The sequence below is a fragment of the Somniosus microcephalus genome, chromosome 13 (assembly GCF_052327205.1).
Source record: "Somniosus microcephalus isolate GS21.2 chromosome 13, FLI_Smic_1.0, whole genome shotgun sequence".
Classification (NCBI taxonomy): domain Eukaryota; kingdom Metazoa; phylum Chordata; class Chondrichthyes; order Squaliformes; family Somniosidae; genus Somniosus; species Somniosus microcephalus.
The window spans coordinates 87,551,168-87,575,476 of NC_140999.1; the positions used below are offsets into that span (position 1 = coordinate 87,551,168).

The 24,309-nt window shown below is 47.1% G+C and overlaps 1 protein-coding gene across 1 annotated transcript; it reads right to left on the reverse strand.

Annotated features, from left to right (window-relative positions):
- Nucleotides 1-8,572: 8,572 nt before the first annotated feature.
- Nucleotides 8,573-16,428, reverse strand: LOC147108472 (uncharacterized). The gene is made up of 2 exons (XM_086005116.1): nucleotides 16,224-16,428; nucleotides 8,573-10,139 (listed from the first exon to the last, which is right to left on the reverse strand). Exon 2 carries the CDS (start codon nucleotides 10,026-10,028, stop codon nucleotides 8,685-8,687), a length of 1,344 nt encoding a protein of 447 aa, XP_085861242.1. The 5' UTR covers nucleotides 10,029-10,139; nucleotides 16,224-16,428; the 3' UTR covers nucleotides 8,573-8,684.
- Nucleotides 16,429-24,309: the final 7,881 nt, after the last annotated feature.

The following is a 24,309-nucleotide window of genomic DNA, read 5'->3' on the forward strand; positions in this document are numbered from 1 at the left end:
AGGTCCCGCCCTCGACATGATTCTGGAGGAGTCGGAGGACGGAGGTTCCGCCCTCGACTCGAGCGTGGGGGAGGTAGAAATTGGGGGCAGAGATCCTCCACCTGTAAGGACAGGTGGGGAGGAGCCGTCTGCCACAGACCCAATTCCCGAAGGGGCGGAGCCTGAGGGGAGGGAGCCGAAGCCCACAGTCGTGGAAGAGCCACGGGCTGTGAGAGCCAAAGTCCCACCCAAAGGTCCACTCGCCAAGGGAGCCTGCCCAAATCCCAAAGGGGCGGAGCCTGAGGGAAGGGAGCCGAAGCCTACTGTCGTGGAAGAGCCACGGGCTGCGAGAGCTGAGGTCCCACCCGAAGGCCCACTCGCTAAGGGAGCCATGCCCAAAGTACCTTCTCGCAGGTCGGCCTGAACGCCTCAGCCTGTAAAGTCTTGGCCCGAGTCACCCACTCCCAGTAGACACCGACTTCAGAAATCATTAAGAAAGCACAGTCCCCGTTTAACAGCAAAAGGCTGCAGGGAACCAGAGATACAGGTCACTGCAGCCCCGCCACAGAGAGCGGTGAGCTGCAGTCCGATCAGGGATTAGGCAAGCCACCCGGGGACGGGCGGCGCTGTACATAAGTTTAGTTTAAGTTTTAAGGTGATTCGTTGTTTGTACACTGTAAAAAGGTCAAACATTCGCAAAAGTATGCGAATAGAGGGGAATGGAGGGAGCATTATGTGCGGGTAGAAGAAGAGACACCCGTTTAGATTTTGCTGCTCTGTATAAAGTTAAAGTTTCCCTCCCTCCTCTGTATTATTTTATTTTTTGATGTGTATTCATGTGTTTTTGGATTTTCGTATGTATTTCATTTTATTATTGAAGTTTATTAGACGTGATTATTATTATTTGATAATGTGTATGTACTAGGTGATGTAGGGGTATAAGGCCCCCCTCCATGCCTGGAAGTAAGTTGTAAGATTTTTTAACTCCAAGGTATTGCCATCTATAGATGCTTAATGTACACTAGATTTTTCTGAAATGGGAAATGCATGTGCCATGGGGTCATGGATAGGTAAACACTGGGGATGGTTAGATTATGGAAGGACAGAAAATTTTGCTCACCCGGAATTATGATACTCCAAGCAAGTTACAGTATCATCAGGGGGGAGTGTAGGATTCGCAAAATTGGATTTCATATTAATAAGGATCAATGGGCAGAAGAGGCCATGATTTTAAAGACTGTTTTAAAAGAAGCCCAGAAGAGGGGGGCATACAAAATGGCCGCCGTATCATGTGACCAGCTTATTGGGACACTTTAAAATGGTTCCTGCACAACCTCAGACAACTATGTGGATTGAACCCATAGCAAGTTCTGGAAGCTGTTTTCTGAGAGAAAAAAAAAGCCAGACCCACAGGCATGCATATGGATTAGATGCTTGGAGACAGAGGCCATCTAAATGTTGACCCAGATGAAAGAGACAATAACATATTCATGAGGACAACACCAAGGGCTCGGTAACAGGATCAGCACGAAATTAACAACAATGAAAGCCATTTCAAACCAGAGATGGGCCTGTTACCAGCCGCTTAAAATGATTTTAAATATAAAAACTGCCCCGCTGTGCTCAAAGGCCACCAAAAGTTAAAACAAAGACTCACCTGATTTTGGGTGGGAAGTGAAGCCTCAGGAAGAAAGGTATAACTGAAGAGACTTTTCAGCAGTTGAGACAAGCAGGAGCACCGAATTGGAAGCGACACTCGAGGCAAGCTGAACAAGCAGCTTGGAGGACACGGCAGTGGGACACGACTCGACAGGGGCAATGACCCCAGGGACAGCTTGGACGAGTTGAGACACAGGACCAGGACGCAGCACCCCGGAACGCAGCTTGAGGAGGAAGACACAGCTTGGGAGAAGACGTTGGAGGAAGCTTGAATCAACAAGCTCAGACAGTCACAAAGAGAGCGGAGAAAAAGGACAGTTTAAAATCGGACAGTCGTTGCAGCCCCAGCAGCCTCGTTTTCAAAACCTTGCACTTCCTAGTGGGATTGGTGAGCATGTTTCTGGCCCTTCACAATCAGATCTAGTTAGGATTTCCGCTACCTCCAAAGTGATCCCACCACCAAACGTATCTTCCCCTCCCCTCCCCTTTCAGCATTCCGCAGGGACCGCTCCCTCCGAGACACCCTCGTCCACTCCTCTATCACCCCAAACAGCCCTTCCTCTTCGCCTGGCACCTTCCCGTGCAAGCGGAGGAGATGTAACATCTGCCCCTATACCTCCCCCCTTCCCACTGTCCAGGGCCCCAAACACCCCTTCCAGGTGAAACAGCGATTTACTTGTACTTCTCGCAATCTAGTATACTGTATTCGCTGCTCACGATGCGGTCTCCTCTACATTGGGGAGACCAAACGCAGATTGGGTGACCGCTTTGCGGAACACCTCCGTTCAGTCCGTAAGGGTGACCCCGAGCTTCCGGTCGCCTGTCATTTTAATTCACCGCTCCATTCCCACTCGGACCTCACCGTCCTTGGCCTCTTGTATTGTTCCACGGAAGCTCAACGTAAACTCGAGGAACAGCACCTCATCTTCCGGTTAGGCAGTCTGCAGCCTTCCGGACTCAATATCGAGTTCAACAATTTCAGATCATAAGCTCGGCCCCCATTTCATTTTCTCTTGTAATTGTTCCACTCCTTTGCCCCCCCCCCTTTCCTTTTGTTTCTCTCTCACACCTGGCAGCTATCTTTTGCCCTGCCAGTACACTTTACACCCAATCCCAGCCTATTACCATCTCGTCTAGCTTCTAATCTCTTTTACTTCTTTTGTTTCTTTTATTCTTTTGTCCGATCGCAGCCCTGCCTTCGATCTAGTTTCTTTTCTTTCCAGTTTTGAAGAAGGGTCCAACCCGAAACGTCAACTCAAATTTCTCTCCACGGATGTTGCCTGACCTGCTGAGTTTTTCCAGCATTTTCTGTTGTTATTTAGGTTTAATAAGGGGGTGGATTTAAGGGTACAATTAACATGAGTTGTTGTCCCTCGATGTTCCATGTGTTTCTTTATTTCATGATGATCTTTGTAGAATATAAGATGCCTATATTTGCCTTAGTTAGTATAATGTCGTTATGATTTGTTTGTATTTGTTTTTCCCTCCCATGTACCGTACTCGTGTCTTTGTTGCATTTGATTTGATATTTTTCCATTTGCAATAAAATTTCATTTTTATTCATCAAACTTGGTCTACAAGAGTCTTCTCTGCATTGCAGTTCCTGCACCTAAGTCCAGATTATAGAATCTAAGGGGTGAGTGGGTCGAACCACTCAAAGTTTTACTGTGCAAGAGAGAGAGGCCTCTGGAGGGAGAAACCTCAGGGAAACCTTTCGAGGAAAACCCCTTACAGAAAAAAGGCTGCGGGGAACCAGAGATACAGGTCACTGCAGCCCCGCCACAGGGAGCGGTGAGCTGCAGTCCGATCAGGGATTAGGCAAGCTGCCTGGGGATGGGCGGCGCTGTACATAAGTTTAGTTTAAGTTTTAAGGTGATTCGTTGTTTGTACACTGTAAAAAGGTCAAACATTCGCAAAAGTATGAGAATAGAGGGGAATGGAGGGAGCATTATGTGCGGGTAGAAGAAGAGACACCCGTTGGGGAATCGCCCTCCCCAAGCCAAGAGCAGTTGTTACGAGTGGGTGAGGAGGACACCCCAGTTTAAGCTGCTAAGTATTAAAGGATAAAGCGTCCCTCCACTCTTGGTTTTAGTCACTGTATGATTTAAGTGTGTGAATACTGTTGTATTATAGCCATTCAGAAGGTTTTCTGTTTTCTTTGAGCAATAAAATGTGTATACAGGTGGTGAAAGGGGTATCGGCCCCTTCACATCTGAAAGATGAATGTGTTATAGTTTAAGGTAGTACTGCCTATGATTGTCCAACTCTACACAATGTAATTTTTCTGAAATGGGAACTGCATGTGCTGTGGGGGTTATAGATAGCTAATTACCAGGAATGTTTGGATGTGGGGAATCAGGGAAAATTGGCTCACCAAGGGTTATTGATACTTTAAGCAAACTATCAGTATCACAGGAGGGACTGTAAGATTCGAAATTTTCATTAATAACCACGCAGTAAATTAGGGCTAATAAGACAGTTTTATTGACCAAAAGATGCTTGTACAGAGAAACCTTTGATAAAAGGGCACACAAAATGGCCGCCGGACCTCGTGACCAGTTTCTGGGACCATTTGAATTTCTGTTACTGCAAGTCAGACAGGCTTGTGGATTGAGGACATTAAGCCTGCGAAAACCAGTTTCGGGAAACCGAAACTCAGGGAACTGAGCATACATATTAATTAGTTTATAAGTACAGGACAGTTTTGGGTAGCAGGATGAGGCCCATCAAGAAATGGGTGGACAATTGAATGAACATTTAAACCCATTGACTGTACAAAGAAAAGCCGTTTAACAGCCATCAAGGGCAATCTCCAGACCGATCAATATACAAACCGAGTTACGGTGACAAAGCAAAGACATTATCGGCCCAGGAAGGCCAGTTCAGCCATCACTGACTCCCGTTATGAAGACAAAACACCCCTGCAGAGAATTCTGCCCGCCAAAATATTACAAAGACAGGACTATGATCTGGCGGGAGATAAGAATGTCCCAAAAAGGTATAACTGTGGATTGAAAGGTCCATCAGTAGCTTCACTTCGGTTTTCATTTCTTCAACGCTTCGTAGCTTGGCTTCACGCTACGCTTCGGAACTTCTACAGTACACTTCACTGGTAGTACACTTCTTCAGGATGATTCGTAGCTTCGGAACTTCTACGACTCTTCGGTTAAGGCAGCACTTCGGTTTCGGAACGTGATCGGTGTTCGGCTAGGCAAGGCTCGGCCACGACGGGAAGACGATGAGGGTGGCCCGGGTACTTTTGTCGGGAGATCATCGGCGACCCAGGCCGAAGAAGAAGACACCCTCAGAAGGACAATCATTATGACTGTATAAGAGGACACTCCGGGCCTAGCACTCTGGTGCCTCAACAGCCCTTCGGTAACGGTAACACAGGTGGATTCAGTGCTTCAACACCACGCCGGTAACGGATCCATCCGTGGCGAGCGCTCACCAAGGCTGCATTGGCAGCCTCATCGCGGGAGAACCAAGAGGAAAACAAGCTGCGCCAGAAGTTTCCAAATCCACGTGACGACGGAAAGCTGTGCCAAAAAGGCTGTGAACCCCTTTTCGCAATTCTGAAAGTGGCGAGCATGATCCCGAGTTCCTCAAGTCGAAACTTAGTTAGGTCTAGGGGAGGGGGTTAAGGGTAGTTGTAATGTGTTACCCCTTTTACGATGTGCCGTGTGTTCCCCATTTCCATAGAGATAAGTTTATAGATATGTGCATGCTTGTAGTTGCTTTAATCTGTGCTTATGACATGTATTTTATAATGCTGCAAACTGTTTAATAAAAGCATCCATTTTGTGCTATTCAACCTGGTCTATTGAGTCTTTCTCTGCACTACAGTTCCCTGCACCTAAGTCCAAGGTCTAGAACCGTAGGGAAGAGTGGGTCGAACCACTCAAGGGTAATTATTGCAAGAAGCCTGGCAGGAGACCAGAGCAACCAAGAGAAACCCCCTACAGAGTAGCTACTCAGACTGACAAAAGGTGGGAAGTGGTGTTCCATAGGGATTGATGCTGGAATCACTGTTGTTCATCATTTATGTAAACGATTTGCACCGGGAATCGGAAGTACAATTTAAAAATTTGTCGATGACACCAAATTGGCATGTGCAGATAATACTGAGGAAGACTGCGAGAAAATGCAAGAAGACATCAATAAATTTGCAGAATGGGTGTTTAATTAGCAAATTAATTTCAATGTAGATCAGTGTGAGGTAGTGCATTTTGGTAGGAAGAATAAGGAGGCCACACACTACTTGGAAGTTACTTGGAATCTAAAGGGGGTAGAGAAGCAATGGGATCTTGGGGTACAGATACACTAGTCACTGAAAGTAGCAACCAGGTTAATAAGACCATAAAAGAAGCTAACAATGGACTGGGGTTAATTTCTAGAGGGTTAGAATTGAAAAGCAGAGAAGTTATGTTAAATTTGTTTAGAACCTTGGTTAGACCACACTTGGAGTACTGTAAACAGTTCTGGTCACCATATTATAAAATATTATATATTGTAGAGACACTGGAGAAGGTGGAAGTTGTATTTGCAAGGATGATCCTAGAACTGAAAGGATATATTTATCGGGAGAGACTGAACAGGCTGGGGCTCTTTTATCTAAAAAAGAGAAGGTTGATGGGTGACCTCATAGTGGTCTTTAAGATTATGAAATGTTTATAGCGGGTGGATGTCGGGAAAATGTTTCCACTTGTGCGGGAGTCCAAAACTAGAAGATAATTATAAGATTGTCACTAATAAATCCAATAGGGAATTCAGGGGAAACTTCTTTACCCAGAGAGAGGTAAGAATGTGGAACGTGCTACCACAAGGAGTTGTTGAGGCAAATAGCACGGATGCATTCATGGGGAAGGTAGATAAGCACATGAGGGGGAAAGGAATAGAAGGATATGCTAATAGGATTTTGTAGCCATCTTTCTATCCATTCTGCTGCCTGGCCCTTCAATCCACATGAGGGTGGGAGGAGACTCGTGTGGAGCAGAAACACCGGCATTGACCAGTTGGGCTGAATGGCCTGTTTTTGTGCTGTAGACTCTGTAATTCTATGTAACTCTGTGTAACTATGTCTTCTGACTCCTGACATAGCTGGAAAAGATTTTTTACTAATATTACCATAATTGTGCACCATCTTCATTTCCAAATCCTTCTGAGCTTCTCTAATGGCTGCTTTTCTCTCCCTCAATTGTGGGTAATATTTGTCCCTATTCTTCTGTAAACTGAATTCATCTTGTTACAAACTGGGTTCAAATTTCGGGGAGTCAGGGATCATTCACCCCTAGACCTTCACAGGCAGGTAAGAGCCCACACAGTTCCTTAGTAAGGATTCCTCTGGTTCCTCGGTGTATATTTGTCAGGATAACGATACCCAGCTTTCTTACCGTCCACTCCTGGAGACTTCACTCCCTGAGCCTACAACCTTCAGCAGGGTCAGTGTTGGAGTTCCACAGCGGGAGTGATCCCAGAGTAACTATCGGGATCGCTCCCCCGTGGATGTTCCGGGTCGTGTATTTTTAGTTATCCTGGTGTCTAACACGCACACATCAATAAAACAGAGAATTCCTGGAAACACGCTGCAGGTCCTTCTTTATCTGGAGATCAAGGCCTGGAAATTCAGTGGGCTGCGCCACCAGTTAGCACCCAAAGAGGGCACGTAGTGGATTTAGCGCCACTGGCCATGCCTCCTGCGAAATTTGGCGGGGCGCTAATGGCGGCGTTAGCCTGTAGCGCAGTGCGCCACCGATGACGTCATCGGTGTGCGCAGCGCCCCGCTACCACCCCGATCGTGATATTGGGTCACGCCCCCCGCTGTAACGCCGGTCGCAATTTGCGACTGGTTCAGGGGGGTCTACCTGTGGTGGTAGTGGCGCTAATTAAAGGGGAGGTGCGGGCGGCCATTTTTTTTTGCTGGCCTCCTGCCAGCACCTCCTCGCGCCGCCGTCCCCGGCCTCCTGAGCCCCCCCCCCCGGGCAGTGCCGGCTGTGTCCCAAGAGCCCGGCACTTCTCCTCGGTGCCGGGCTCTTTTGCCAGCACTCGCGATCTCTGATCGTGTTGGTGCAGGCCTCTCCCCTTTAAGAAGGGTGAGGAAGGCCTGTAGTACCGCAGCGTGTGGTGCTGCGGCACATTGCGCTGTGATATTCAGTTCCAGCGCCCCAAGAGGGATGCAGGGCGCCTCGAGCAGCGCCCCGCTTCCGTTTGGGGCGCTGAAACTGAATATCGGGCTGGCGCAAGTGGCTCCGTCCGGAGCGGTAATTCCGGCGCCCAGACGAGCTTGGCACCCCAAACGGGGTGCCAGTGAATTTCTAGGCTCAAATGTCTGTTGTATAATTGTACCAGCAGTTAACAGGCTCCTGTGAACTCCTCCATCTGCTATTTTAATGCAGAATTTAACCAATTTATTTTAAATGGGTTTATATTAAATGGGTTAACGCCTGCCTTAAAATGGTAGACTCAGGACCGTCAGGCAAACATGTTAAATCTACATAGAGTAATTACCACAGTCGTTCTTAGACTGGAAACTTAAACCTGCCGTTTCACTTTCAGTCAGGAACAGATCGCAGTTTTACACCAATCTCTGATTTGACAGCACGTTCCCAGCATTCACCGTTGTTCTTCCTGACTCTAAACACAGTTGTAAATGAGCCTTCTGTTCCATGCCTAGGAGCTCTGAACCATGGAAGAGAGCGGCTGGGACACGTTCCTTACAGGCCTCAAGATTACCCGCACGGTGACTTTGCTGTCAGTGAAGAGAGACGAGAAAGACCAAAATGCCGTTTGCCCCTCTCAGTGTGGCCCTGAAGGACTGTGTCCAGGCTGAAGTTCTGTTCCAGCCGTACGATCCTCCCCCAGATTGTCCTTACTGAGCTCCAGCCAGGTGATGCTAAACACTCAGGTGGGAAAGACAAAAATCTACAACAATGTGTTTGAAACAAAGCTGATTTATTTGACATCAATCCAGAATATTAAACTCCAGCCCAGTTAGAGGGGTTATTAACATTAGCAGAAACAAACTCCAACTGTCAGAATTACATGGTTCAGTCCTGGATGTGATCAACAGCAGCAATAACAGCAGAATCCAACCCCTGCAGTGACTTGTGAACTCGCTGGTGTGTTAGCAGGTTGGATAACTGAGTGAATCCCTTCCCACACACGGAGCAGGTGAATGGCTTCTCCCCAGTGTGAGTACGCTGATGGACAGTGAGGTTGGATGACTGCCTGAACCCAGTCCCGCAGTGAGAGCACCTGAACGGTCTCTCGTCAGTGTGAACACGTTGATGGAATGTCAGTTCCCCGGAACTTTTATAGCGCTTTCCACAGTCCGGGCATTTAAATGGTCTTTCGTCAGTGTGAACTCGCTGGTGATTTAGCAGGGTGGATGACTGAGTGAATCCCATCCCACACTCAGAGCAGGTGAACGGCCTCTCCCCAGTGTGAACTCGCTGGTGTCTCAGCAGATCCTTTTTGCTTTTAAATCTCTTCTCACAGTCAGAACATTTAAAAGGTCTGTTATTAGCGTGAACTCGCTGGTGTCTCAGCAGATCCATTTTGCTTCTAAATCTCTTCTCACAGTCAGAACATTTAAAAGGTCTCTTATCAGTGTGAACTTGCTGGTGTGTCAGCAGGTGGGATGAACGAGTGAAACCCTTCCCACACTCAGAGCAGGTGAACGGTCTCTCCCCAGTGTGAACTCGCTGGTGTGTCAGCAGGTTGGATGAACGAGTGAATCCCTTCCCACACTCAGAGCAGGTGAACGGCCTCTCCCCAGTGTGAACTCGCTGGTGTTTCAGAAGGTCAGATGACTGCGTGAAACCCTTTCCACATTCAGAGCAGGTGAATGGCCTTTCCCCAGTGTGAATGCGCTGGTGTGTCAGCAGGGTGGATGACTGAGTGAATCCCTTCCCACAAACGGAGCAGGTGAACGGCCTCTCTCCAGTGTGAGTGCGCTGGTGTACAGTTAGTTCAGATGATCGCCTGAACCCAGTCCCACAGTGAGAGCACCCAAACGGTCTCTCCTCAGTGTGAACACGTTGGTGGCATATCAGTTCCCCAGAACTTTTATAGCACTTCTCGCAGATCGGGCATTTATAAGGTCTCTCGTCAGTGTGAACTCGCTGGTGATTCAGCAGGGTGGATGACTGAGTGAATCCCTTCCCACACACAGAGCAGGTGAACGGCCTCTCCCCAGAGTGAACTCGCTGGTGTCTCAGCAGGTTGGATGACTCAGTGAATCCCTTCCCACATTCAGAGCAGGTGAATGGCCTCTCCCCGGTGTGACTGCGCTTGTGTCTTGATAGGCCAGAGGATCGGCTGAAGCCTCGTCCACACACAGAACACGTGTATGGTTTCTCCCCACTGTAAGGGGTGCCTTTTGCTTCCATATTCAAAGGCCGATGATATTCAGTTCCTGATGAATCGAGTGACTCTGTCAGATCTTAACATGATGTTTGGCTTGAGCTTCCTGTCTGCAAATCCTCCCCTTCCAGTACCCTCTAAAATGAATTTAAAACAGGAAAAAGGGAGCATGAGCACAAAAATACTAAGGCAGGTTGTGAAATTGAGCTCAATGAATCTGGTCATTTGTGGGGCCGGCACCAGAAAAAATTGACCATGAAAGCTGCCGGATTATCATAAAAACCCAACTGTTTCACTAATGTCCTTCAGGGAAAGAAACCTGCCACCTGGTCTGGGCCTACACAAGAGTTTGGCCCCAATGGGAGGAGAGAGAGAGGTAGGAGGGGTCGAAGGAGAGGGACTTCATACATCTGCAACTCAACCAGAACTTGGACAGAACCTCACAACCCACAACCTCCACCACCTAAAAGGACAAGGGCAGAAGCTACATGAGAAAAACCAGCACCTCCAAGTTCCCCTCCAAGTCACGCACCATCCTGACTTGGACATATATCGCCGTTCCTTCATCGTCACTGGGTGAAAATCCTGGAACTCCTTACCTGACAGCATTGTGGGAATACCTTCACCACACAGACTGCAGCGGTTCAGGAAGAAGGTCCACCATCACCTTCTCAATGGGTAACTGGGGATTGGTAACATATTCTGGTCTTGCTAGTGATGTCCACATCCCAAGAATGCATTTTTTTTAATTTGTGTATTTAAAACGGATGAAAATTCTCTACAGAAATATTTGTTCCTAATGCTGCTATTCTCCCCCAGAATCCACCTCCCTTGACAGTCCCACATTGGAAATTGTTGGGTCCACCTGGGCTCAGAAGTACTGGGGGTTAAACCCAGCAACTTCTCCTCCATCTCCACTCCAGCTCAAACTGAAGCAACAAAAAGACCTACACAGGCGGCCAGGGACCTACCTTCCGTCAGCCTGCAATAAAACTCTTCCCGACAGCCACTGACTAATGGTGGCCGCAGCACCCACAATCCCCTGCGCCACAGAAATCGCTCTATCCAAGGCGCTGATTTTCCCGCTGAGAGTGCGCATGCTCCCCGGGGCCGCAGGCCATTCTGGGAGCCTGGCTCCTGTCCTTTGTCTGAGTCGGAATCAGTGGAACCGGCTGAAGAAACCGGGAAGCGGCGGCTCGGATTGGGGAGGCGCTGCACCCTGGGTTTCATAGAAACATAGAAGATAGGAGCAGGAGTAGGCCATTCATCCCCTCGAACCTGCTCCACCATTCAATGCGATCATGGCTGATCATCCAAATTCAGTGCCCTGTCCCTGCCTTCCCTCCATATCCCTTGATCCCTTTAGCCTTAAGAAATATATCTAACTCCTTCTTAAATATATTTAATGAATTGGCCTCTACTGCCTTCTGTGGTAGAGAATTCCACAGGTTCACCACTCTCTGGGTGAAGAAATCCAAAGTCCAAAGATGTGCGGGTTAGGTTGATTGGCTATGATAAATTGACCCTTAGTGTTAGGGGGATTAAATACGTGGGGTTACGGGGATAGGGTGGGATATGTGTTGGTGTAGGGGTTACGGGGATCGGGTGGGATATGTGTCGGTGCAGGCTCGATGGGCCGAAATGGCCTCTATCTGCACTGTGGGGTTTCTGTGATTCTGTGATTCATCTCTGCCCGAAATGGCCTACCCCTTATCCTTAGACTGTGACCCCTGGTTTTGGACTCCCCCGCCATCGGGAACATCCTTCTTGCATCTAGTCTGTCTAGTCCTTTTAGAATTTTATAAGTTTCAATGAGATCCCCTCTCATTCTTCTAAACTCCAGCGAGTACAAGCCCAATCGACCCAATCTCTCCTCATACGTCATTCCTGCCATCCCAGGTATCAGCCTGGTGAATCTTCGCTGCACTCCTTCCATGGCAAAAACATCCTTCCTCAGATAAAGCGACCAAAACTGCACACAATACTCAAGATGTGGTCTCACCAAGGCCCCGTACAACTGCAGAAAGACATCCTTGTCCCTGTACTCAAACCCTCTCACTACGAAGGCCAACATACCATTTGCCTTCTTAACCACCTGCTGCACCTGCATGCTTACCTTCAGTGACTGGTCCACAAGGACGCCCAGGTCTCATTGCACTTCCCCTTCTCCCAATCTATTGCCATTCAGATAATGACACCAAAGTGGATAACCTCGCATTTATCCACGTTATATAGCATCTGCCATGCTTCTGCCCAATCACCCAACCTGTCCAAATCATACTGGAGTTCCTCGGCATCCTCCTCACAGAACAGACGCCCACCCAGCTTTGTGTCGTCTGCAAACTGGGATATATTATATCTAGTTCCCTCGTCCAGATCATTAATATATATTATGAATAGCTGGGGTCCAAGGACCGATCCCTGTGGTACCCCACTAGTCACTGCCTGCCACTCAGAAAAAGACCCATTTATTCCAACTCTTTGCTTTCTGACTGCCAAGCAAATCTCTATCCAAGTCAATACCTTGCCCCCAATCCCATGTGCCTTAACTTTACATGCTAATCTCTTATGCGGGACCTTATCGAAAGCCTTTTGAAAGTCCAAATACACCACATCCACTGGTTCTCCCTTATCTATTTGACCAGTTAGATCCTCAAAAAATTCCAGTAGATTAGTCAAGCATGATTTACCTTATGTAAATCCATGTTGACTTTGTCCGATCCAGTCACTGTTTTCCAAGTGTTCTGCTATTACATCTTTTATAATGGACTCTAGCATTTTCCCCACTACCAATGTCAGGCTTATCGGTCTGTAATTCCCTGTTTTCTCTCTACCACCTTTTTTGAACAGTGGGGTAACATTAGCTACCAGCCAATCCATGGGTACTGTTCCAGAGTCTATCGAATTTTGGAAGATGACCAGCAATGCATCTACTATTTCGAGGGCCACTTCCTTAAGTACCCTAGGATGTAGATTATCAGGCCCTGGGGATTTATCGGCCTTCAATCCCGTCAATTTCTCTAACACTATTTCCCTACAAATACTGATTTCTATCAGTTCCTCCCTTTCATTAGACCCTATGTTCCCTGACATCTCTGGGAGGTTATTTGTGTCCTCCTTTGGGAAGACAGAACCAAAGTATGTATTTAATTGGACTGCCATTTCTTTGTTCCCCATTATAAATTCCCCTGATTCTGACTGCAAGGGACCTACGCTTGACTTCACCAATCTTTTTCTCTTCACATATCTATAAAAGCTTTTACAGTCAGTATTTATGTTCCCTGCAAGCTTACTCTCATACTCTATTTTCCCCCTCTTAATTAATACCTTTGTCCTCCTTTGTTGAATCCTAAACTGCTCCCAATCATTAGGTTTACAGCTTTTTCTGGCCAATTTATATATCCTCTCCTTGGATCTTATGCTATCCCTAATTTCCCTTGTTAGTCACAGTTGAGTCACCTTTTTTGTTTTATTTTTATGCCAAACTGGGATGAACAAATTCTGTAGTTCATCCATGCGATCTTTGAATGTTTGCCATTGCCTATCCACCGTCAACACTTTGAGTGAGATTCCCCAATCAATCCTACCCAACTCGCACCTCATACCATCGTAGTTTCCTTTATTTAAATTCAGGACCCTAGTCTCTGAGTCAACTACTCCATCTTAATGAAGAATTCCATCATATTATGATCGCTCCGACCCAAGGGGCCTCTCACAACAAGATTGCTAATTAATCCTTTCTCATTACATAATACCCAGTCTAAGATGGCCTGATCTCTAGTTGGTTCCTCGACATATTGGTCCAGGATACCATCCCGTATACCCTCCAGGAATTCCTCCTCCACAATATTGTTACTAATTTGGTTAGCCCAATCTATATGTAGATTAAAGTCACCCATGATAACTGCTGTGCCCTTATTGCACGCTTCTCTAATTTCCCTTTTAATGCCACCCAACCTACGCATTACTGTTTGGAGGTCTCTATACCACTCCCACTAACGTTTTCTGCCCCTTGGTATTTCTCAGTTCTACCCATACAGATTCCACATCATCAGAGCTAATATCCTTCCTTACAATTGTGTTAATCTCCTCTTTAACCAGCAATGCTACCCCACCTCCTTTTCCTTTTTGCCTATCTTTGCTGAATACCCCTGGATGTTGAGTTCCCAATCTTGGCCACTCTGGAGCCATGTTTCCATAATCCCAATCATATCATATTTGTTTACCTCTATTTGCGCAGCTAATTCATCCACCTTATTACTAATGCTCCTCGCATTAAGACACAAAGTCTTCAGGCTTGTTTTTTTAATGCTCTTAGATCTTTTAGAATTATTATTTACTGTGGCCATGTTTGATTTAAACCCTTGATTTCTCTGTCTGCCACTTTTGTTTTTCTGCTTCCTGTCTTTTGCTTTTATCCTTGTTTCCCTTTCCTCTGTCTCCCCGCTCAGGTTTCCTGGTGCCGGGGCCCTAACCGCACATCCGCCGTCCCGGCCGCTCTGATTCTGATTACATTTTTTGATGAGGTAACAGAAAGGGTTGATGAGGGCAATGCGGTTGACATGGTGTATATGGATTTCCAAAAGGTGTTCGACAAGTGCCACATAATTGGCTTGCCAGCAAAGTTGAAGCCCATGGAATAAAAGGGACAGTGGCAGCATGGATATGAAATTGGCTGAGTGATAGGAATCAGAGTGTAGTGGTGAACAGTTGTGTTTCGGACTGGAGGAAGGTGTGCAGTGGTGTTCCCCAGGGGTCGGTACTAGGACCACTGCTTTTCTTGATATATATCAATGACACAATTTCAGAATTTGCAGATGACACAAAACTTGGAAGTATAGTGAACAGTGAGGAGGATAGTGATCGACTTCAAGAGGACATAGACAGGCTGTTGGAATGGGCGGACACGTGGCAGATGAAATTTAATGCAGAGAATGCAAAGTGATACATTTTGGCAGGAAGAATGAGGCGAGGCAACATAAACTAAAGGGTACAATTCTAAAGTGGGTGCATGAAGAGAGACCTGGGGGTATGTGTGCACAAATCGTTGAAGGTGGCAGGGCAGGTTGAGAAAGCGGTTAAACAAGCATACGGGATCCTGGGCTTTATAAATAGAGGCATAGAGTCCAAAAGCAAGGAAGTTATGATGAACCTTTATAAAACACTGGTTCGGCCTCAACTGGAGTATTGTGTCCAATTCTGGGCACCGCACGTTAGGACATATGTCAAGGCCTTAGAGATGGTGTGGAAAAGATTGACAAGAATGGTTCCAGGGATGAGGGATGAGGGGCTTCAGTTACGTGGATAGACTGGAGAAGCTGGGGTGGTTCTCCTTAGAGCAGAGAAGGTTGAGAGGAGTTTTGATAGAGGTGTTAAAAATCATGAGGGTTCTGGACAGAGTAGATACAGAGAAACTGTTCCCATTGGCGGAAGGGTCGAGAACCAGAGGACACAGATTTAAGGTGATTGGCAGAAGAACCAAAGGCGACATGAGTAAAAACTTTTTTATGCAGCGAGTGGTTAGGATCTGGAATGCACTGCTTGAAAGGGTGGTGGAGGCAGATTCAATCACAGCTTTCAAAAGGGAATTGGGTAAGTACCTGAAGTAAAGAAATGTGCAGGGTTACGGGGAAAGGGCGGGGAGTGGGACTTGCTGAAGTGGTCTTGCAGAGAGCCGGCACGGGCTCGACGGGCCAAATGGCCTCCTTCTGTGCTGTAACTATTCTATGATTCTATAAAATATTAGAAATTTGTTCTACAGAAGCACGAGGTTTATCTGCTTTTATTGATGAATTTAAAAAGTCTGTATTAAAACCTGAGCCAGTGTGTTGTGAGACAAAGAGCCTTGTGTCCAATAAGGGGAATAAAGGCCCACAGCCTCCCCTGGCCCCGGGCCCTGAACAAGGGACTGGAGAAACTCGCTGCCCTGCGGATCAGACAATCAGCCGGCGCTAGTCCCGCCCCTCGGGCTCCCCGATTGGTTGGAGGACCCGGCCCCGGCTCGCTCCTCCAGCCCCGCACCGCTCGCTCCCTATTGGTTGGAAGCTCCCGTCAATCAGGACGTGGGCCCGGGTCACGTGTCCCCGAGGAGATCACGTGCACCGTCCAACTGACGCCGTTCGGTCGGGGCCTCGCGGACTCTCAGGTTTTTCTATTTCTCTTTATCCTCTCCCGATCCACCCCGCGCGATTCTCCACCCAATCGGAGCGGAGAAAACTCACTTTGCGTCAGCGATCGCGACTCCGGAACCGACACCAAGGCCTTTCCCGGAATGCCCCGCGCCGACTCCGTCCGACAGGATCCGACCGAGCAGGCGCAGCTCCGAGGAGGGGACGGGGTTGGTCTCCGCTGGGCATGCGCAGTTATTACCCTTGGAGACCGGGAGGGGCCGCTGTGCCGGACTCGGCCGAAGCCGTCCCGCGTGCGCATGCGCAGACCCTCAGCTGTTAACCCTCCTCAGTCAGTCCCTGGGGACCGAGGTTGACGCTTCCACTAACAATGAGTTCTCAGGTGACTGATTAGTCCAATGCGGGACCTACAGTCTCTGTCACAGGTGGGGCAGACGGTGGGTGGGGTGCTTGGGTTGACGTGCGCTCCTTGCGCTGCCTGCGCTTGGCTTCTGCTTGCTTCCGGCGAAGAGCATCGAGGTGTTCGGCGCCTTCCCGGATGCTTCTCCTCCACTTCGTGCGGTCTTGGACCAGGGATTCCCAGGTGTCGATGGGGATGTTACACTTTTTCAAGGAGGCTTTGAGGGTGTCCTTGAAGCGTTTCGTCTGCCCACCTGGGGCTCTCTTGCCGTACTGGAGCTCCGAGTAGAGCGCTTGTTTTGGGAGTCTCGTATCGGGCATGCGGACAATGTGACCCGTCCATCGGAGCGGGACACGGAGCCAAGCTGTCAATCAGCCATCAGCCAGATGTGTCTTAATGCGAGGAGCATTCGTAATAAGGTGGATGAATTAGCTGCGCAAATAGATGTAAACGGATATGATATTATTGGAATTACGGAGACATCGCTCCAGGGTGACCAAGGCTGGGAATTCAACTCCAGGGGTATTCAATATTCAGGAAAGACAGGCAAAAAGGAAAAGGAGGTGGGTAGCATTGCTGGTTAAAGAGGAGATTAACACAATAGTAAAGATGGATATTAGCTTTCATGATGTGGAATCTGTATGGGTAGAGCTGAGAAATACCATGGGGCAGAAAACGTTAGTGGGAGTTGTATACAGACCTCCAAACATTAATGCTGAGGTTGGGGATGGCATTAAACGGGAAATTGGAGACGCATGCAATAAGGGCACAGCAGTTATCATGGGTGACTTTAATCTACATATAGATTGGGCTAACCAAATTTGTAACAATACTGTGGAGGAGGAATTCCTGGAGTGTATACGGGATGGTTTCCTGGACCAATATGTCGAGGAACCAACTAGAGATCAGGCCATCTTAGACTGGGTATTATGTAATGAGAAAGGATTAATTAGCAATCTTGTTGTGCGAGGTCCCTTGGGGCGGAGCGAGCATAATATGATAGAATTCTTCATTAAGATGGAGAGTGAAGTATTTGACTCAGAGACTAGGATCCTGAATTTAAAAAAAGGAAACTGATAGTATGAGGCGCAAGTTGGCTAGGATGGATTGGGGAACGTTACTTAAAGGGTTGACGGTGGATAGACAGTGGCAAACATTTAACGATCGCATGGATGAACTACAGAATTTGTTCATCCCTGTTTGGCATAAAAATAATCCCTGTTTGGCATAAAAAGAAAACAAAGAAGGTGACTCAACCGTGGCTAACAAAGGAAATTAGGGATAGCATAAGATCCAAGGAGAGGACATATAAATTGGCCAGAAAAAGTAGCATACCTGAGGATTGGGAGCAGTTTAGGATTCAGCAAAGGAGGACAAAGGGATTAATTAAGAGGGGGAAAATAGAGTATGAGAGTAAGCTTGCAGGGAACATAAAATCTGACTGTAAAAGCTTCTATAGATATGTGAAGAGAAAAAGATTGGTGAAGTCAAGCGTAGGTCCCTTGCAGTCAGAATCAGGGGAATTTATAATGGGGAACAAAGAAATGGCAGACCAATTAAATACATACTTTGGTTCTGTCTTCACAAAGGAGGACACAAATAACCTCCCAGAGATGTCGGGGAACATAGGGTCTAATGAAAGGGAGGAACTGAATGAAATCAGTAATTGTAGGGAAATGGTGTTAGGGAAATTGACGGGATTGAAGGCCGATAAATCCCCAGGACCTGATAATCTACATCCTAGGGTACTTAAGGAAGTGGCCCTAGAAATAGTAGATGCATTGCTGGTCATCTTCCAAAATTCTATAGACTCTGGAACAGTTCCCATGGATTGGAGGGTAACTAATGAAGCCCCACTATTCAAAAAAGGTGGCAGAGAGAAAACGGAGAATTATAGACCGGTAAGCCTGATATCGGTAGCGGTAGTGGGGAAAATGCTAGAGTCCATTATAAAAGATGTAATAGCAGATCACTTGGAAAACAGTGACAGGATTGGACAAAGTCAACATGGATTTACAAAAGGTTAATTGTGCTTGACTAATCTACTGGAATTTTTTGAGGATGTAACTGGTAGAATAGATAAGGGAGAACCAGTGGATGTGGTGTATTTGGACTTTCAGAAGGCTTTCGATAAGGTCACACATAAGAGATTAGCGTGTAAAGTTGAAGCACATGGGCTTGGGGGTAAGGTACTGACTTGGATAGAGAACTGGTTGGCAGACAGGAAGCAAAGAGTTGGAATAAACGGGTCTTTTTCCGAGTGGCAGGCAGTGACTAATGGGGTACCGCAGGGATCGGTGCTTGGACCCCAGCTGTTCACAATATATATTAATGATCTAGACAAGGGAACTAGATGTAATATCTCCAAGTTTGCAGATGACACAAAACTGGGTGGGCGTGTGTGCTGTGAGGAGGATGCCGAGAAACTCCAGTATGATTTGCACAGGTTGGGTGATTGGGCAGATGCATGGCAGATGCAGTTTAATGTGGATAAATGCGAGGTTATCCACTTTGGTGGCAAAAACAGGAAGGCAGATTATTATCTGAACAGCAATAGATTGGGAGAAGGGGAAGTGCAATGAGACCTGGGTGTCCTTGTGCACCAGTCACTGAAGGTAAGTATGCAGGTGCAGCAGATGGTTAAGAAGGCAAATGGTATGTTGGCCTTCATAGCGAGAGGATTCGAGTACAGGAGCAAGGATGTCTTGCTGCAGTTGTACAGGGCCTTGGTGAGACCTCACCTTGAGTATTGTGTGCAGTTTTGATCGCCTTATCTGAGGAAGGATGTTCTTGCCATGGAGGGAGTGCAGCGAAGATTCACCAGACTGATACCTGGGATGGCAGGAATGAGGTATGAGGAGAGATTGGGTCGATTGGGCTTATATTCGCTGGAGTTTAGAAGAATGAGAGGGGATCTCATTGAAACTTATAAAATTCTAACAGGACTAGACAGACTAGATGCAGGAAGGATGTTGCCGATGGCGGGGGAGTCCAAAACCAGGGGTCACAGTCGAAGGATAAGGGGTAAGCCATTTAGGACAGAGATGAGGAGGAATTTCTTCACCCAGAGAGTGGTGAACCTGTGGAATTCTCTACCACAGAAGGCAGTTGAGGCCAACTTATTAAATATATTCAAGAAGGAGTTAGCTATATTTCTTAAGGCTAAAGGGATCAAGGGATATGGGGAGAAGGCAGGGACAGGGTACTGAATTTAGATGATCAGCCATGATCTCATTAAATGGCGGAGCAGGCTCGAGAGGCCGAATGGCCTGCTCCTGCTCCTATCTTCTATGTTTCTATAAAAGGTCGCTGGTGAGACCAGTGAAGAAAGAAAGACTGGCATTTATATAGCGCCTTTCACCACCACCGGATGTCCCAAAGTGCTTTACAGCCAATGAACTACTTTTGAAGTGTACTCTCTGTTGTAATGTACGAAATACAGCAGCCAATTAGCGCACAGCAAGCTCCCACAAACAGCAATCTGATAATGACCAGATAATCTTATGTTTTTTGTTATGTTGATTGAGGGACAAACACATTGGCTCGGACACCAGGGATAACTCCCCTGCTCTTATTCAAAATAGTGCCATAGGATTGTATACGTCCACCTGAGAGAGCAAGTCTCTTATGTGGTACTTTTAAAAGTCCATATATATAAAACATCTACTGCACTACCTTCATCAACCCTCTGTTACTTCATCAAAGACCTCAATCAGGTTAGTCAGACATGATTTACCTTTAACAAATCCATACTGGCTGCCCCTTATTAACCCATGCTTCTCCAAGTGAGAATTAATTTTGTCCTTGACAATGGTCTCTAGCCGTTCACCCACCACTGACATTAGACTGATTGGCCTGTAGTTACCAGGTTTATCCCTCGCCCCTTTTTTGAACAGGGTGTAACATTTGCAATCCTCCAGTCCTCTGGCACCACTCCCATATATCTGAGGGAGATTGAAAGATTGTGGTCGGAGCTTCTGCTATCTCCACTCTAGCTTCCCTCAGCAATCTAGGATGCATCGCATCTGGACCGGGTGACTTGTTAACTTTGAGTGATGACAACCTATTTAACACCTCCTTTCTATCCATTTTTATCCAATTTCTCTACTCCCCCCTCCTCTACTGTGACATTAACTTCATCATCTTCTTTTGTGAAGACAGATGCTAAGTACTCATTCAGTACCTCAGCCACGCCCTCTGCCTCCGTATGATCATAATACAGTCAAGCAGAGTCAGCATGGTTTTATGAAAGGGAAATCATGTTGACAAATTTGCTGGAGTTCTTTAAGGATGTAACGAGCAGGGTGGATAAAGGGGAACCAGTGGATGTGGTGTATTTAGATTTCCAGAGGGCATTCGCTAAGGTGCCACATAAAAGGTTACTGCACACGATAAGAGCTCATGGGGTTGGGGGTAATATATTAGCATGGATAGAGGATTGGCTAACTAACAGAAAACAGAGAGTCGGGATAAATGGGTCATTTTCAGATTGGCAAACTGTAAGAAAAATATAAAAGCAAATTATTATTTAAATGGAGAGAGATTACAAAATGGTGCAGTACAGAGGGACCGGGGGGTCCTTGTCCATGAAACACAAAAAGTTAGCATGCAGGTACAGCAAGTAATCAGGAAGGCAAATGAAATGTTGGCCTTTATTGCAAGGGGGCTGGAGTATAAAAGCAGGGAAGTCCTGCTACAACTGTACAGGGCGTTAGTGAGACCACACCTGGAGTACTGCGTACAGGTTTGGTCTCCTTATTTAAGGAGGGATATACTTGCATTGGAGGCAGTTCAGAGAAGGTTCATGAGGTTGATTCCTGAGATGAAAGGGTTGACTTATGAAGAAAGGTTGAGCAGGTTGGGCCTGTACTCATTGGAGTTTAGAAGAATGAGAGGTGATCTTATTGAAACATATAAGATACTGAGGGGGCTCGACAAGGTAGATGCAGAGCGAATGTTTCCCCTCGTGGGGAAATCTAGAACTTGGGGGCACAGTTTCAGAATAAAGGGTCGCTCTTTTAAAACTGAGATGAGGAGGAATTTCTTCTCTCAGAGGGTCGTAAATCTGTGGAGTTCTCTGCCCCAGAGAGCTGTGGAGGCTGGGTCATTGAATATATTTAAGGTGGAGAGAGACAGATTTTTGAACAGTAAGGGAGTGATGGGTTATGGGGAGTGGGCAGGGAAATGGAGCTGAGCCCAAGATCAGATCAGCCATGATCTCATTAAATGGCGGAGCAGGCTCGAGGGGCCAAATGGCCGACTCCTGCTCCTATTTCTTATGTTCTTATGATGAGATCCTATTTGGTCACTAATCAGCCCCACCATTCCTTTAACTATCCTTTTACTTTTCATGTGTTTACAGAAGATTTTTGGGTTCCCTTTTATGTTATCCCCTAATCTTTTCTCATATTCTCTCTTTGCCCTTCTTATATCCTGTTTCAATTTCCCCCCCGCACTCTCTGTATTCTGCCTGGTTTTTGACTGTATTCTGTACCTGACATTTGTTGTAAACCTCCTTTTTCTGTTTTATTCTAACCTCTACTTCCTTTGTCATCGGGAGCTCTAGCTTTGGATGCCCCATCTTTCCTCCTTATGGGAATATGCTTGGTTTGTACCCGAACTATCTAAGCCTTGGAGGCCTGCCATTGGTCATTCACTGTTTTCCTGGACAATCTTTGTTTCCAGTCCACCTGTGCTCGATCCCTTCGCAAATCACTGAAATTGGCTCTCTTCCAGCTGGGTATTTTCACCGTTGATTTTTCTTTGTCCCTTTCCATAACTACTTTAAACCTACTGATATTGTGATCACTGTTAACCAGATCCCTCCTGCCCCAGAACCAATGAGAGACCCTTTAAATGTTCTGACTGTGTAAAGAGGTTTCAGAGTTCATCCAACCTGCTGACTCACCAGCGAGTTTACACAGATCTTCAAAGAAAGGAAGATGTTTTAGAAAGGCTGGCGGCACTAAAAGTTCGCAGCCATCTCAGAGTAGTGTCCCTTTAATTACAACTCGCAAAACAAGGAGAATCGACACCAAAAGAGGAACAAGGAGAATCGCTGTCCCTTTAACTCCCACAATCCCTGTGTGGAGGAGAGGGGGAGATACAGTCTGTCCCAGTAACTGTCGCAGAACAGAATTAGCGACCCTGTCCCATAAGGGCTTGACCCTCCCCACTCCCTGCTTTTCCTCAAGCGTCTGATCCATAAAATTCTCATCCTTGTTTTCAAATCCCTCCATGGCCTCGTTCCTCCCTATCTCTGTAATCTCTTCCAGCCCCTACAACTTTCCGAGATATTTGCACTTTTCTAATTCTGGCCTCTTGAGCATCCCCGATTTTAATCGCTCCACCATTGGCGGCCGTGCCTTCAGCTGCCTGGGCCCTGAGCTCTGGAATTCCTTCCCTAAACCTCTCCATCTCTCTGCCTCTCTCTCCTTCTTTAAGATGCTCCTTAAAACCTACTTCTTTGACCAAGCTTTTGGTCATCTGCCCGAATATCTCCTTATGTGGCTCGGTGTAAAATTTTGTTTTATAACACTCTTGTGAAGAGCCTTGGGAGGTTTTACTACATTAAAGTGGTTGTTGTTGTTTCCTGAAACTAATAATAAATTCCCCAGGGGGAAAAAAACTTGTACTTTTACTCCCAAATATTAAAAAGTTTCTTCCACAGAAGCACGAGGTTTATCTGCTTTTATTCATGAATTTAAAAAGTCTCTATTAAAACCTGAGCCAGTGTGCTGTGAGACAAAGAGCCTTGTGTTCAATAAGGGGAATAAAGGCCCACAGCCTCCCCTGGCCCCGGGCCCTGAACAAGGGACTGGAGAAACTCGCTGCCCTGCGGATCAGACAATCAGCCAGCACTAGTCCCGCCCCTCGGGCTCCCCGATTGGTTGGAGGACCCGCCGCCGGCTCGCTCCTCCAGCCCCGCCCCGCTCGCTCCCTATTGGTTGGAAGCTCCCGTCAATCAGGCCGTGGGCCCGGGTCACGTGTCCCTCACCGACTTTACAATGAAAGCCTCGCGCGGTCACCGGGCGGAGCCGCAGGTCGGCGGGAGCGGGGTCGGGAGATTAATAAACTGCGGGTAGGCCGCGCCGCAGGGTTTATAAAGTTGGAGAACGGCCTCAGGCCCGAATGAGATCCCGCGGCCCGGTCTGTGTTCCACCGGACGGCAGCGGTGAGGCTTTTTCTCCGTGACTGGCCCGGGTTAGGCGCCACCATCTTGGTGGAGGAAAGACAGACCGGTTCCACCTGCAGCACGGCGCATGCGTGGCCATCTTGGTACAGGAACAGAGAGTGGGCGGGACTTCAGGGTCCCAGAGGCCAGGAGAGACAATCATTGACTCATTGATTTTATTCTCAATCTGCAGCCAGTGGGTGTAGAACTGAACCCAACCAGAGTAGAGGGAGGGGGAAAACTGGGAGTGGAGGAAAGAAATGTTGGAGATGGTGCGATGGGTTTGGATTTCAGCACAGGGAGGAGGGAGAGTGTGTGGGACGGGGACTTACAGCTTTGGGGGAAAAGAGAGGAAAGAATGTTCCATAGAAACTAGAATTGCCTGTTCTGAATTTCTATCCTGTACTTACAGTGATGACTTTTGTAAACACCTTTTACAGGGTGTTAGAAGGTGAGGATTTACAGACGGGAAACTCAAACCAAACATCACAACAAGATCTGACAGAGTCACTTCATTCATTAGGACCTGAATATCATCGGCCTTTTTCTCTGTTCTGTCTGTGGGAAAAGATTTCAAACATCAGTGTGACTGGAAAAGCACCGAG